The 15,977-nt window shown below is 39.5% G+C and overlaps 2 protein-coding genes across 4 annotated transcripts in view; one reads left to right on the top strand and one right to left on the bottom strand.

The window, feature by feature from the left end:
- The first annotated feature begins 516 nt into the window (after positions 1-516).
- On the top strand, positions 517-3,073 carry SLC25A4 (solute carrier family 25 member 4). The gene is made up of 4 exons (XM_027735454.2): positions 517-713; positions 965-1,451; positions 1,748-1,888; positions 2,235-3,073. Exons 1-4 carry the CDS (start codon positions 603-605, stop codon positions 2,390-2,392), a joined length of 897 nt encoding a protein of 298 aa, XP_027591255.1. The 5' UTR covers positions 517-602; the 3' UTR covers positions 2,393-3,073.
- A 2,212-nt stretch (positions 3,074-5,285) lies between these two features.
- The window catches only part of CFAP97 (cilia and flagella associated protein 97), a 31,097-nt gene continuing 20,405 nt past the window's right edge, over positions 5,286-15,977 (bottom strand). For all 3 annotated transcript variants that reach the window (XM_027735449.2, XM_027735450.2, XM_027735448.2), the window contains exons 5-6: positions 7,816-7,966; positions 5,286-7,162 (exon numbers count right to left, since the gene is read on the bottom strand). In XM_027735449.2, the coding sequence (XP_027591250.1) occupies positions 7,035-7,162; positions 7,816-7,966 (279 nt within the window). In that variant the 3' untranslated portion in view covers positions 5,286-7,034. The remainder of the gene's footprint in view (positions 7,163-7,815; positions 7,967-15,977) is intronic.

Below are 15,977 nucleotides of genomic sequence, written 5' to 3'. Positions count from 1 at the left end.
CATAGTGCATAAAACACGAAGTCGCTCTCTGGCCTTGACTTGAGAGGCCCAAGCCCATTCCTGGTCACTGATGCTCACGAACACGGCACCACCTTCCAAGCTGACAGTGCAACCCTGGTGAGCCTTGCTGTAGGGCACGACATCCGTGTGCCCCTCACCCCTCTCTGTGTGACTCCACGCACACGAGCCAAGGCTTAAAGCCCCTTTGCTCTCACCAGCCCCCAGCCACTGCCTTCTGCCTGCACGGAACGGTTAACTCGGCCTGGAGCGCTCCTGCCAGCTGCCCGTGTCCCCTCCTGTGCTATTAATACAGCGGGCACATGCTCCGACGCCGCGTTCCCCGGCAGCCCCAGATAACTTTAATTTGCCCTTTAAATGTCCCGGGCCGCGCGCCCCTCACGGCCCCGGCCCGCGGGGACGCGGCGGGGGCGGGTCCAGGGGGCTCAGCCAATGCCTGCGCCCCGGGGGGTGCCTCCTCCTATCGCGAGAGGCCGCGGGGTATAAGAGCGGCGGCGCGGGGTGGGGGACCATTTGGCCGGCCGGGTGGGGAAGTGCGCGGTCGTTGCCTCTCTCCGGGTGGGGGTGTCGGACCGGCTCGCGGAATGGGAGACCAAGCACTCAGCTTCGTCAAGGACTTTCTGGCCGGCGGGATTGCCGCCGCCGTCTCCAAGACGGCTGTCGCCCCCATCGAGAGAGTGAAGTTGCTGCTGCAGGTGAGGGGCAGTGGGGGGCGGGCGGTGGGGCCGCGCCACAGGTGGTGCCGGCGCGGCGGGCACTGCCCGGCGTGACTAAATATGGGAAGGAGCTCGGCCGGCTCTGGTTACGCGGGAACTGCCCGGGACCTTCAGCACCGCCTCGGGGTGGCGGGAGCTGGGCCGGCCCCGTCCGTGCCCTTCAGCGTGCGGGGTCACTCCTGCCGTGCCCTCTTTCTACCGTCCCGTCCTCCTCCTTCTCCCCCGTGCAGGTCCAGCATGCCAGCAAACAGATCACGGCCGATAAGCAGTACAAGGGCATCATGGACTGCATAGTCCGCATCCCCAAGGAGCAAGGCATCGCTTCCTTCTGGAGAGGCAACCTGGCCAATGTCATCCGGTACTTCCCCACCCAGGCCCTCAACTTCGCCTTCAAGGACAAGTACAAGCAGATTTTCCTGGGCGGAGTGGACAGGCACAAGCAGTTCTGGCGCTACTTCGCAGGGAACCTCGCGTCTGGGGGTGCCGCGGGAGCCACCTCGCTCTGCTTCGTCTACCCACTGGATTTCGCCAGGACCCGGCTGGCGGCTGATGTGGGCAAAGGAGCTACAGAGAGGGAGTTCTCTGGGCTGGGCGACTGCATTATGAAGATCTTTAAGTCTGATGGCTTGAGGGGCCTGTATCAAGGATTTAGCGTGTCTGTCCAGGGCATCATCATCTACAGAGCAGCCTATTTTGGGGTGTACGACACAGCCAAGGGTAAGAAGTGCATGGAGGAGTGACTGCAAGGGAAGATCCATCCAGTAAAGGCATCTAGAGCACTTGGCACTACAAGGACAGGCAGGGCTTGGCTCAGTACCAGTTCAGAGTGCAGTGCTAGAACACACACAGGTGTTTCTGACATGCATTCCTGCCTCCCTCAAGTTGCTGTTCTGAGCAGACACCTTGGTTTTGGATTGACTCCTGGGGTTGGTGGGTGATTGTTCCTTCCACAGCCATCTTTCCCACAACCCTTTCCCTCTGTTCTGACTCTGCTCATTTGTTCTTGATGACAGGTATGTTGCCTGATCCAAAGAATGTGCATATCGTAGTGAGCTGGATGATTGCCCAGAGTGTCACTGCAGTGGCAGGGCTGGTTTCTTACCCTTTTGATACTGTGAGACGTAGGATGATGATGCAGTCTGGCCGAAAGGGAGGTAAGAATAAATGCTCCTATGGTATTCTGGCAGCAGAAAGTATCTCTTCATTGAGATAAGATGGGAGATACTGGGTATTTTTTTTCTCTTATGGAAAACTAATGACCTTCTTAATGGAATCCTTTAAAAACAACCTACGGGAAACACATTGTTGGTTATTTCTGTCATGTTCACTTAAAGGACTGAGAAATTACTTGATTTCCACGTGGGGAATTACTTTTCCTTAATTGATTACTTAAATTCTGGGCTATACTTTGCTTATTCCTTGTTGGTTTAAAGATGGGGAAGTTGCAACATATTTGCTGTATAACTTCAAGCCTTATGACCTTTATGTTTGTTTCCACAGCTGATATTATGTATAAGGGCACAATTGATTGCTGGAAGAAGATAGCTAAAGATGAAGGATCCAAAGCGTTCTTCAAAGGTGCCTGGTCGAATGTGTTGAGAGGCATGGGTGGAGCTTTTGTATTAGTACTTTATGATGAAATCAAGAAGTATGTCTAAAACCGAACATCATAATGTAGTAGTTCAATTGTTCTCAATCAACTTTTTTTTAAAATGTGCTCTTGTGATGTAATGGACAACAAAATATTTCCTAGGGAAACAGAATAAAATTTGAGTAACGTATCTGGCAGAGATGAGGATGCAATTATTTAAAAATTGTCCACTACATCACAGCTACATTTTGTATGACAATTCCTCCAGCATTTGTATTGGAACCTGTGTATATATTATACTTCAAATTGCAGGTAATAGATTTTGTCTAGAGACAAGACTTGGGTGGTCTATATCTAGTCTGAAATCTAATAATGTGAATTCTTAATAGATTGTCATAAATATTTATGGTATTAAGCAATGTCTCTAGGTACCCAACCGTGTGATGATATAACATGAATTAAAATCATGTTTTCTTCTAAAGCTCTATTTTTTAATGATAATAAGTGAAAATGTCTGGAACTATAAACTATATTGAAGCACCAGGCTGAGTTCCTAACTGCAGCCTCTTCACTGACAAATTACACAGTTATATGGTTGAGACCATAATCTGATTTTTCAACCATTCTTTGTAGAATATGGAAATAAAGTGTTTCAAAAGTTCCCTGTATTGTGACAAAGCAAAAAGTTGTCTGCTCTGAGGTTCAATTGAACTAAAACTGAAATGAAATAAATTAATATATTAATGAACTTTTTTCTGTTGTTTTCAGTACACTGAACACATTACAAGCATGTGTCTTCTAAGGTGATATGCTAATCAGCACACTGTTAGTGACTGTCTCTTCAAAGTTTTTTCAACAGAGCTTTAGGAGTAGGTGAAGTGGTTATTGATAATTCTACAATTGCAAAACCAAGTGGATTGAGTTTGAGGGTACTGCAGCCAATTATCTTAGAGATAAGCTTCCATATAGTCTTAGCTGCTTTGATAATTTATGTTATTCTTAACTTTGAGGTGTATCCTCGTTGAATAGTGAAGTCACTGCTGCTTATTTTACTTGAAAAAGTATTCTAGACTGGGATACTCCCGAGTTATTAAAATAACTACACTTTCAACTACACCATTATGAACACACTGAGCTATTAATTACCAGTGAGATCAGAACATGCTCAATACAGATTTTACACTTCAGATGCTGCAGGGTTGTGAACTCACTGAAGAATAGGCTGTTCAATCAGGCAAAGAAGAGAAAGTGAGTTGTGGCTATTTCAGTTGTTAAGTTTGGCTATATATAAACAAAAATTTGGTATGTATCCACCTAGGAAAAGAATCATAGAATTGAGAGCATGGTTTGGGTTGGATGAGACCTTAAAGATGACCTAGTTCCAACCCCCTGCCACAGGCAGGGACACCTTCCACTAGATCAGGTTGCTCGGGGCCCCATCCAACCTGGCCTCGAACACTTCCAGGGTTGGGGCATCCACAGCTTCTCTGGACAACCTGGCCAAAGGGTAAGACTAAGCAAGTAATCATCAAATAAATTTTTATTTCTCTTTCATCTTTTACTACTTCATATGTATGCCTCCCAGTTATCCCTCTTCTATATTTGAAACATTTATTGTCAGATGCAGGTGGTTCTGGCTCTCTGTCCCTTGGCATGATAGGCCCTGCATGTCTGCCACAGGTTTCAACCAGCAGTTCTGTTCTCCCTGAAGGCAGGTACAGACCACTAAACAGTGTCTGGAAACTATCTATCCACCTGAAGAACTCAAGCATTTGGGGAAAAAATTGGTCCAAAAAAAAAAAAAAGATAGACTGTTTTTAAATTAACCAAATTTAAATTATTTGTCCCAAGACAAAACCTGGCCTGATTGTTACCTCTCCCTTTTTTCATGGTCACTATCTTGAACACCTGCTTTTCTAGCTGTCTGGTCTGTTTTCTTTCCCATTGTAAATAACCATGGTCACAATCTATCAAACTATAAATTTGTGAAGAAAATATTTCTACTAGTTTTCAAAGTGCATTAGTCTTCCCTAAAAGCTTTAGCTGCCAGTTTCACTTCTCTTCCTTTTCTTCTTCCTCTACACATTCCTAATGGTTCCTTATGAGAAGCCTGCTAACACACTGCAACTCTCCATTTTACATTTAGCTCACTGATGAGGTTGCAAATGGCATTTGGATGTGTTAGAGAAGATCGAAGTTGGCTACAAAGATGGCAGAGACAATGATGGACTGTACTAGGCAGAGGTACCAAACAATGGGGGGAAAGTGTATTTATGAATGAATAAGACAAATAAGAGGACACAAAGAAACTTACTTGGAAGTATAAATGAAAGAAGTTGCATTCCAGAAAAGAAAAAGGAAAAAAACCCAAACGTAGAGGGAGGAATAAAGACTATTAAAAAGGAATATGAGGAGTATCAATGCAGGAAAATTCCACTGGGGTAAGAGGCCGTACATGAAAGAAAACACAGAAAGCACTTAAAGGTAAATGGCTGTTTATTTCTGCTTGAATGCCAATGCGCAGGCTGTGGCAGATAGCAGCAGCAGTCTCCATAAAGACACTTGTGATCAGAGTTTAAAACTGTCGAGGAATTAACCATTCCCCTGAAAGCAGCTCTGCTCTGAGTCTGTGGCACTCAGTGTAACACTTGCTGGAAGTATAACCTAAAATGCAGCTCTAAGCTCTGAAAGCCTGGAAATTAAAAGACTTTGCAGATGGTCTCTAATTTCTACTTGAACTCACAGTCAATTGATACTACTCCTTTCACACTTTTGCAATACCTGGTCACAGGCAAACAATGCAGGCTAAAGCCTGTGACAAAACCATTATTCCCTTACATCTAATATTTGAACACTGGGAAACCTGTGTTTTTCGTGGGTTTCTATGTGCCAAGCTATTCAACATCCTTTGCATCTTAATACCATTTATAAAATTCTTAAAGAAGCCACTGCAACGGCAGTTCATGTTAAATATTTTATTTCTTATGATTTACAAACAACATACAAAATTGAGAGTTTTTCATACCAAAGTTAAATAAGATGAAGCGATTGAAAGTAATCAAAAAAACTATCATATTCAGAAGTATTTAAGCTGTGACTGATACTCAGATTCAAGGACAAAAACCTTAAAGTATGAGTAATTTTAATTAGCACAATAATAAAAATAAATACAGCAGTACTATACAAAACCTTACAGTTCCTATCCATGAAAAATAATTGCAATACAAATCTGTTTGCCTCGATGTTGCTTAAAGTTAGAAGTTCAAATATAGTCAAACAGCTAAATTTGATCTGCAGGTCACCAAGTGCAGCAGCTCTGCCAAACTATCACACAGGACCAAGTAAAAAGTGTGTTACAATGCAGAATACCCAAAAGCCTAAGCCCTCATGCAAGCACTAGCAAAGAATAATAAACTTTTCTTGTCATAGGGCTAAGACCCAGCATTACCAAATATTCTTTATTCACAATATAGAGATTTCTTGTATCTCTCCTGGGAAGAAGCTGGGAAAGCAAGCAAGGTTTCAGCACTATCCACAGACAGCGGCATCACAATTTATGCTCCTATTATATGGCTACATTCCTACAAAACAAGCTCACTGAAAGTTTGCCTTTATGTATAAACCACACCACCTACTATTTGTGATTACCAAGTCCATTAGATTTTACTCCCCTTGTAAATGGATGTTGCTACTGGAGCTTATCTGACATTACTACAAATATTTGGTATGAAAGTGACATTTAAAAACAGGTTAAGAAGCATAACAAGACTGCTTTCTACTGGTTTTTTGTTTCTAAATCCTGGTTAGTAGTCACTCTCAAAATCAAATATTGAAGATGTTTCCTGCAGTTCAAGTTTGCATCTTCCCACTGAGAAGAGCAAGCATCTGCAAAAGCAGGGCCATGAAGTATTTCCCTTGCTTAATATTATTCTTTAGGTTGAGAACTAGAACTTATTCTTGTTTACACTGAATCTGAAACTGCTGTTCACTTCAGTCTTCACCCTTGTTCAAGTAATATCAGATGCTTCTTTCCTACACAAATGTCCCAATACATCTTCCGAGATCCAATACAACTTCCCAAATCCTTTTAATTCTGGAAGAGACACAGCCTTGCGTACAAAACATACTCCAGGTGTCGAATGTTTAAGAGTGGCAAAACATCATCTTCTGCAGCCTCAGTATTCTAGCTCACCATGCAGAAATACACAATCTGCTTTGCACCCCTTCACACTGCTGTGAAAGATTCTTTCAGTCACAAGAACATGACCCACAAATTTCAGAAGGCTTACATAAAGCCAGGATGAAAAGCAAGGACAATCCAGGAATGAAGCATATACTTATGAATTTAATGCAGTATTTAAAGTATTATTAACATTTTAAAGATTTTATTTACATCTTGCACCTATAGTGCAGTAATTCTGTCCTTCCATGTTACGGATACAAATTCCACTTCTGAGAATAAAATAATAGTTAAATTTCTATTTAATTTGTCCATTTAGATATCTTCCTCTCTTTCCTAAGTTCTTCCTCTCATGGAAAACACTGAATAAGGGAAAGTGTTCACTTAGAAACATTTTATAAGCAATTATATTAAATGCAATGCATTGTAATCACTGAACAATGCAGAAATATTTTTGCACATAGAATTTACAAAAGCACTAAAAATAGAAGTCTGAGGATCATATCAGAACGCGAGGCAAAGAACACACTTACAACCAAGCGGCACGGACATTAGTGGGTTTAGGTCTCTGTAATACCCCACTGGCTAAATCAGACATGGGCTTTTCGTTTCTCTGGCTCAGTGTATTTTGTACAGTGGATAATCTTGAAGTTCCTCCTGTTAACACACACACAAAGGGAGAATGCTTGTGCTCAGTACAACAGAAAACTTCATGCTATGTTATTACTGCAATTGTCATTACCATAGTTTACAGAAACAAATCACAGTAAATCGAATACAACCCCAAAATGTTATGAGCTGTTTGTAAATGACCAGGACAAAGAATTCAGGCCTGTGGTTCTTTAACCCAACATACATGGGTCTATAGGGACACATTACCTACTTCCAAATCTTACACAATTTCTGAGAAAAACAAGGCTACTATCAGTAAATCTACATTTTCTGAATGAGAATTTGAATCTTCATTGAGGTTTTTGTGGGTGTTTTGGTTGGGTTTTTTCCCCCCCTCTATTCTCCTTTCAATATTGGCAAAATTAGGAACACACTACAACAGGGATTTTTTCTTCTTGGACAAGATAATTTATTAGAAATCTAGGAGGGCAACAAAACAATGCATATAGTCATCATATATTTGGTATGATTAAAAAAAAATCACTTTAACGATTTCTGTGTGATAAATGATCAATCTAAAGACAACAGAAAAAGGAACATATTTGCTATTCTTAACAGTAAGTGCTTCACAATTCTGAATTAAAAGAAGATAAACTCATGCATAGAAATGCAATAATCTGCAACTTCAAAGTACTTACTTGGAGGACTAAGCTGGGTGAAAGGAGATTTAGCCCTTCTTACAGAAGGTGAAGAACTCAGATAACTCATCTGGCGGTGATAGTCCCTCAGTTGTTCAGAACGTCTCATCCCAGCTGTTGGTTTCACCGCTTCCAGTCTTTTCAGAAAAGCCTTAATATTGAAGAAAAATATCATCAAGGAGAAAGAATGAACAAGATGCTACAAAACAAACACAAACTGATTTTTATTTGACCTGCAAAAAACCCCCAAAGTTTTAGCAGTGCATAACACGAACTCCTCCATTGGTGACCAGCATAAGCTATTCTGCTCATGTTCAATTCTTTTCTCAGTGTTATGAGATGACACAAACTGTAACTATCCCTTGCACATCATCAGTTCTACACTGAGTACATCTTTAGTACCCGAAAGTTCTTTGTACTTTATGGTAACTTGAAACAATACATCTGTTTGGTGATAGTAAAGGTAGCGAGGAAGCGGCCTGCACTCTTCTAATCTGACCTTTGGTTAGTCCTCCCTTCTAAATTTCCAGAAGGATGAGAAGTTAGGAGTTGTTTTTTTAATCTTTGCTTTGCAAAAATTACTTAGACCATTTTATATTGCCCTATATGATCCCCAGAGAGGATTACTGACCCCAACTCTGTGAAACAAATTTCAAAAGGAAAGCACAAACATCCATCCACAGGACACACTTTGTTTTATCCATAATGTAATTTTAAGAGACTCTAGTTGAAATTATTGATACAGACACCATTTCCTCTTGTTGAAATTAGCCCTGGCAATCATGCAATAAGTGATAAATTGGAATAGCTACTTACATAGTATCTGTAAAATACAGTTTCCTATTCTATAATTACTTTTACTTGAAACAGGATTTATTGGTTTAAGAAATTTCGATAATCTAAAAAAAGAATCCGATAAGAGGACAAATTGGGAAGTACCCAGCTACATGCAATATCCAATTAACAACTTCAAAATTTTAATATATTTCACCTTCAGTGGTTGCCTCACACAGATCTACAGATTTCCTCTACTAACTAATTTCTGTTCATTTCATGGCCTACAAACATTTGGCAATGACACAACCGTTGCTGTTCAGGGTTCGACATGCATCCTATGAACAACAAACAATGCAAACTGTGCTTACAGAAGTCTCCGAAGCACTAAAAATAACTCTGCTAATAGGATGTATTGTCTAGAGGCATACTTATATGGTAGAAGTCAAGAAGCTGTCTGTATCACCATTAAACTGCAGCCCCAATCACGTACTGATTTTTTTTAAAATAAGAATACAAAAAATTACAATAAGTGACTTAGGAAATATTACAGGATTCACAGGATGTCAGTTGTCATTGTCTAACTGTAAAAGGAATCTACAAACTCCTGGTAGTTTATGCATGGGCACTAGAAACCTGCACAGAGCGCACAAGAGAGAAAGGACAAGTGATTTTGGCTCAGACGTAACATGTCACAAGTGCCTGCAACAAGTGCCAGCCAGTTCACAGTCAAGTGGAAATGCCTAAGTAAGCAAAAGTCAAAGGAAGGACTTCAGCTAGAAATAGCTCTTCACTAAAGTCAGTTACAGAACATGAAATGGTAGACTTGTCTCTAAATGTTATATCCAATATTTTACTAACAACTTCATCTGCAACTCCTAGTACAGTTATATACATTTAGAGTTGCAGAGATCACCCATTTACCTTCAGTATTAAAAATGGAAGCTCTCAATACATTCAGTTCCATCACAAATGGATCAGGTAAATTGCAGAAGTGACTTTCCAATGAGTCAAGCATGTTTCAAGTCTGCACACCACTGTAACAGCATCGTAAAATTTGTATACCTTAACAGTGCACTAATTTCAAGCTTGATTCTGAACATACAATATTTACATATATTTATTCTTTATAAATAAATACAATTGTCTGCTTTTGCTTTTATACCTATATTTCAACAAGTATCAAGTTCCCATTACTAAAGCAAAAAAAAAAAAAAAAAAAAAAAGAGACCTCTCAGTACTAAAATATTACTTTTTGAACAGGTTATCACTGGGCTTGATTCAGCCCTGAGCTATGGAAAGAGCAGATGTAGATTCCATGGTGCAGAAGGGTCTGAAGGAAAGCTCTTCCAGAGAATGGGAGAACAGCTCCTGAGGTTTCCTTGCCCTCTGCTGCAGATTGTACCAAGGGCATGTTAATTTATACACTATTTGCAGACGTGAATTTTGCTGTTTGGAGAACAGCTTGCTGCATACAGAAATGAACTCATCAACACACTGAAATGGCAGCCCTGACCTACTAAATCTGTAACCCAGAACTAATCCAATTGTTATGTTTTTATTACCAACCCTATAATCTTGAGGTTCTTAAGTGAGGAACTACTTTGTGCAAGGTACAAGTACCTTGAACAGATGTTCTTTATCAGTTACACATATAAATGTACTAATTCTTTCATTATGTTCTCCTTTTGAGAAATGGACTGAAGACAGCTGCCACTTTCCTTGTTCTTTTGAAGTACTAAATCTCTGGAGCCTTAATCATGCATCACTAAAGTAAACAGAAATTTCATCACTGATCTCAATGATCAGAGAATAAGATCACAGAAAACAATCCAGGTGTTTAGAACCAAATATATGTTCCCAATCAAATTTTAAGGAATAAAAATAATGAATAACAGACACTAATGGCAGGAATGTTATTAATTGCTCTAAATCACATTGTAGCTCCTCATAGCTCTTGATTCAAGCTCAATACATATATAGTATCATACCACTGATGACCTCCCAAGCTTGGCAAAAGACTTCCCAAGCTTACATTTTCCCTGTCTTCTTTTACTTTAATACTGAGTTTATAGTAAAAGTAGAATATCAAAAAAAAAAAAAAAAAAAAAAAAAAAAAAAAAAAAAAAAAAAAAAAAAAAAAAAAAAAAAAAAAGAAAAAAATCACAGTGGGTGTTCCTGCATGATTATCTTCTAGGAATAGAACAATCCTTTATAAATCTAGACACCTGGACATAGATAAGTATCTATAAAGACACTAAAATACATATTGTCAATGACAGAAGGAAACGTCAGATTGCCAAAAAGCAGAGAACAAAGAAACCCAACAGAATTTAAAACCTGCTTCTATACAGTAGGCCAAACTAAAATTTGGTAATTCAATTTTGGACACATCAGGAGAACATTGAAGGTAATTCTAATGCTCTCTGTCAGAAAAAGGAAAAAATTTGGACAACGCTCTCAGGCACATGGTGTGACTCTTGGGGATGTCCTGTGCAGGAGTTGGACTCTATGATCTTTGTGGGTCCCTTCCAACTCAGCATATTCTGTGATTCTGTGAAATATAAAATAATCAGTACAGACTTTCCTGCATCTGTGTTGAAAAAGGAAGGAAAAAAAAGATCACTGAAAATGTAGCACTCTTAAAATGAGTTCACTGAGAAGATAAAAAATGTTACTGTTTCTTGGTTACTTAGCTTTTTAAAAGCATGAAGGTTTCAGTTTCACCTCCTCTGAATCCTAACCAGCTGACTAGTGTTCCTTGACAGCTGTTCAAATTTATTTATATTATGCCTGCTCTAATGTCACTGATGTTAGTGACCACACTGTCCCTTTGCAGAGTCCAGGTGGGGGAGGGGGAAACAGATAACTGCATTCAAGGACAGTTTTCTGTTATTATCAATACAAGTACTTGTAATTTTCTTTAATTGCAAATTGCACTAACTAGCTCTAACCTGACAAACTCTGAATGTCAAAAAACTTTTAAGAGTTCTTCAATCTACAGAAAAGTCTTTTTAAATGAGCAGCTATTATGTGTGGCTGGCATCACCACAAGGAAAGTAGGCTAAGAGTACAGAAAAAAAACCCCACAAATTCAAGCAGTTTGCAAAATATTCAAAGCTTTTCCTGAACATGCCACTAAGTCAGTCTTTATTATAATTACCATAGCAGTATTCAGGAATCTTAAGTCTGGGTCAGGAATCTAAAGACCATAAGAAATTTGACCACAAAGAGCCTACAGTCTAAATACTATCATCACAGAACTACACTATATTTGTACTGTATTGTAGTATATTTTAGCCAGGCACATCTGTGTCACATCCTGACAGCTCCCCCAGATTAGAGGGCTGTGGAAATTTTTTTTTTGCACTGCACTTTGTAATCTCAGGAAATACCAATGTTTTGTCTTTAGTCTCGGCATACAGTGCCTTTGAACCTACTAAGTGAAAATACCATATACAACCCTGTGTGCTTGTGTTTTTGAGGAGCCACCAACTCGAGTACTTCTGAGTTCCTAAGACCTCAGCTGCATTCTCTACAGCTTTCTTCTCCAGAGGGAGACCAGTAAGGCCAACAACCTTGGTATTCTTTCTACAACCATTTAAGTGTGCAGCATCCAAGGCCTGCTGATGCTTTCTGACTCCAGGGATGGTTCCTGGAGACAGGACAAAGGGAAGGCAGAGAAAAAGCAGTGTGGAATACTTTTAGGGAGGGAAGTACATGATGCTCAGGTGCAACCCTGATGGACCAGTGCCCTCCCCCTCCCATTTCTTTCCATGCCTCTAAGTTTGCCCTGTTTGCAGCACAACACAGATGGCAGGACAGGTGCTGTGCAGCACAGGATCAAAGGTATATTTTGTGTATGTGGTAGCAGCCAGGTAGGGGCATGGCCAGAAGCACTATCCCTCCTTTGCCCTTTATTTCCCACCCATTACCATGCACATCTACACCATTAAATGGAGACAAATGAATACACATTTATTTACCTTCACAGCAATGCAATAAATGTATTTCGAAAGGAGGTTCAGGATTTCCAGCAGGACTAAGCCAGCTCAGACTGCAAAAGAAGGGAAATAGCCTCCCTGAAGGATCTTCGTGCTGGTAGGGGCCACTGACTACAGCAAGTACTGGGGAGAAGCATTAATGAATCTGCAGCAGAGAGGACTTGGGGAACCAAGCAGGTGAAAAGAGAAAGACTGCCCTTGCAGAGGAACACAATAAGTGATTTAATTTGTGTAGAAGAGTGACTATACTGGAACTGAGAGCAAAGTTTGATCTGTTGGGGCTTAGGGTTCATTTTGTGGGAATATGAGGTGGGGGAAAGAAGAACATGGAATGTTATGTACAGTGAGCCATAAAAGCATGGGGCACAAAGAATGCAACAGGGATGTATAGAAAGACCAAATATATACAAAAAAGAACACCCTTATCTCCCTTAAGCTAAGGTTTGAGAACTGCTGTGCCAGAGCTGCTGAGATCTTCCAGTGAAATTCCAGTGTGAACTGAAAAGGTCACTTGTCCCCTAGGAACCTGCCTGAACACAGCAGCTTAGCTCACCAAGGTCATCTAACACCTAAATCCCAGTTGGAATTTATAAAAATGATAAAAAAAAGGCAAGATAAAACAATAGAGAGATATTAATTACTTCTAAGTTCTAATGAAGTGACTGAAGAATGGTGTGATGGCTGCAAATCTGTATTTCAAGGACCCCAAACACTTACCCATATATGCCAGTATACATTTTTGCATTACACAATAAACCATTAAATATTTCAATGGCGTATAGTGTCCAGTCCATGAAGTTGAGTATCTTATTTATACTGGCAAAAATAATGATTAATATGTCAATACAGATAGACACACTACATGCAGACACGGGAAAAAAGCAATACATCAGTCACATTTAAGTCCCTTTCCACTGAAGCAGAGATGGAGTTGAGAATATCTTCAAACACAGCAGTAGAATGTTTTCTGAATCAGCAGCATCCTCTATTGGCAAGCACGGCACCCTGGTCTTGCTAGCTGAGATAAGCCACCAAAAGTAGGTTCCATTTATGAAAGCATACAGTCAAAAGCAGCAAGTACAAAATTCTGGCATTAATTTTAGCAGCAATCTATTTTGCTAATTGTGCTTTTTCCATAAATTGCTAATCAGTACTTTAAAACTACTGTTCTTCAGAGTAATGCATCTTTTTATTCCACCTAAGCTCTTTCTAACAGAGTCTATGGGAACATATATTCCCTGTACTTCCTGGCACCCTTTCACAAACCTAGAGAGCACTAAACCATTCAGATTCCCCTGTAATTTCCTAAAATTTTACTTACTCTCCCTGCATCACCTCTGATGCCAAACTCCAGCACCAGAAATCAAGCTTTTGGATAACAGTAAGTACAGACATTACTCCAAGAACGTTCTAGTGGAAAAAGTGAAAGTTTTCCCTAGACAAGTTGTTAACCTCAGGGCAAGAAATTATGAAAGCTGTACATCAACAGGGGAAAAAAAAAGATCTCTGCATCAAAACTCTTTAACTCCCTGCAGAGACTACTGTTGTAGATTTCTGTTCTTGAATTATTTACAAAACTCTTTATCCTTCTCCAACAAACATTTCACTAAGGTGTATCAAGCAGCATATCCAGTATGAAGTATCCTCAGGCCTTGTATAAAAGAACTCTTGAGAAGTAACAGAAGATTAATAAGGAAGTTCCATGGAATTCCACCTCTTCAAATCTACAAAGGTGAAGAAAGCTGCTGACCAGAAGAAAACAACTTCATAAAGGACATACTTTTGTCTATATAGAGCAAAAAAAAAAGTCATCAATGGGCAGGGTAGAGATGTTCTTTTATTTACAATCTCAGAGAAAAGCATGTCATACCTGTAATCCCAAAAAGTAGTGCTAGAAAAATTAATATGTTACAACTATGATACTCTCGGTGCGCTACACTTCAAGAAGAATAAAAAAGTAAAATACATTGCTGAGAAACAATAGCAGTGTTAAACAAAACGTGAGAGCTGTACTGATGAATCGCTGTTCCAAAGAGAGGAGCAAAATATATTATCCTGAGTTTGGGGAAAAGAATAAACCAAATTTTATAGTCTAAACTAGCACGATGTCCTAATATAAATTCTAGGAATTATTCTTGTATCAAACATGTCTGCCCACGTTGATGACGACAACAACTAAAGTATAAATGGACAAGTAAATGAAGAATATTATTTCCTGGACTACACACAACCACCATAAATATCTACTGTGTACTAAAACAGCAATGTGTGAAATGACTATATGTGTTTAGGTTTGCTGCATTTTTTGATTCAAAGGGTGAAAAGGCAAGACAGTCTTGAACGAATACTGCAATATATCGTTAAGAGAAAAGGTTTGTGTCTTTGTGTAAACAAAAAGTGTATTGTAAAACATCCTACACATTAATTTACTGGAATAATTTGTTGTTATGCAGTACAGCATATTACTGTTACATCTTATGTGACTGTGACACAGCACTTCCTTCCCACAGGCTAAGAATACACTCCTAATTATCAAGGTTCTTGTGTTACAGCAAGTCCTGTTTTCAAAGTTTTAAATAAACATCTCCACTACCCCCAACACACGAAGAAAGCCCTCCTACCAGCCTAAACACACCAATCAAAATACTCACTTCTAGCCCAGCCACTGAGAAGTATCACACAACTGTAACAAATTCTTGTGCTAAATTCTTTTAGGCTGTCAAGTATAATAATGTGAAGTATAATGTCAACTGCAGTGCAGTGGAGCTAGGGAGAAAGTTTCCTACTTCAAAGTCTTAACAATCCAGATGTCTGAAAACTGGAAGAATTAAAACGTAACAGATTCCCCTCAATAGGGCAATCAGACTTTCTCCATGTTGAATTGTATCTCAGTCTATATGTATATAAAAGGAAATGCAACCTACACTTACACAGAAGGGAAAAAAGTAATAAATTATTTCCAGTATACATTTTACAATTATTTTAATTATATTTTATCTCATTTTCAAGCACACTAATAAGTAGGAGATATGAAAATGTCATTACATGTATCTATTACAATTCATCTACTAAAAGTATCTTATTCAAACCAGTGTTACTTTTGTAATTTGAGTACTCTGTCAATATCCTTACAAATGAGTCTGAATTTTTGTTTTCCACTAAAGTAAGCTATTGTGATTGCCATCACAAACCCTGTGACAAGCAGAGCACTAAAAATATTCAGAGACAGACCCATGAGACAAAAACCAAAACTGACACTGACTTTGTATCCTCTGCATTTAAAATATAATGGGTTTGATGCTATCATATTGATTGTTTTATCTTCAGCAAGCCTGTTCTTGAGAGACTAGTAATCCTGATGCATGAAGCAGGATGAACAGTCAG

This window comes from Pipra filicauda, unplaced genomic scaffold (genome assembly GCF_003945595.2).
Source record: "Pipra filicauda isolate LSUMZ 115617 unplaced genomic scaffold, ASM394559v2 scaffold67_size6003252_pilon, whole genome shotgun sequence".
Classification (NCBI taxonomy): domain Eukaryota; kingdom Metazoa; phylum Chordata; class Aves; order Passeriformes; family Pipridae; genus Pipra; species Pipra filicauda.
Note: the sequence above shows the minus strand (reverse complement) of the source record. Positions and strands in the feature narration are given on the sequence as shown.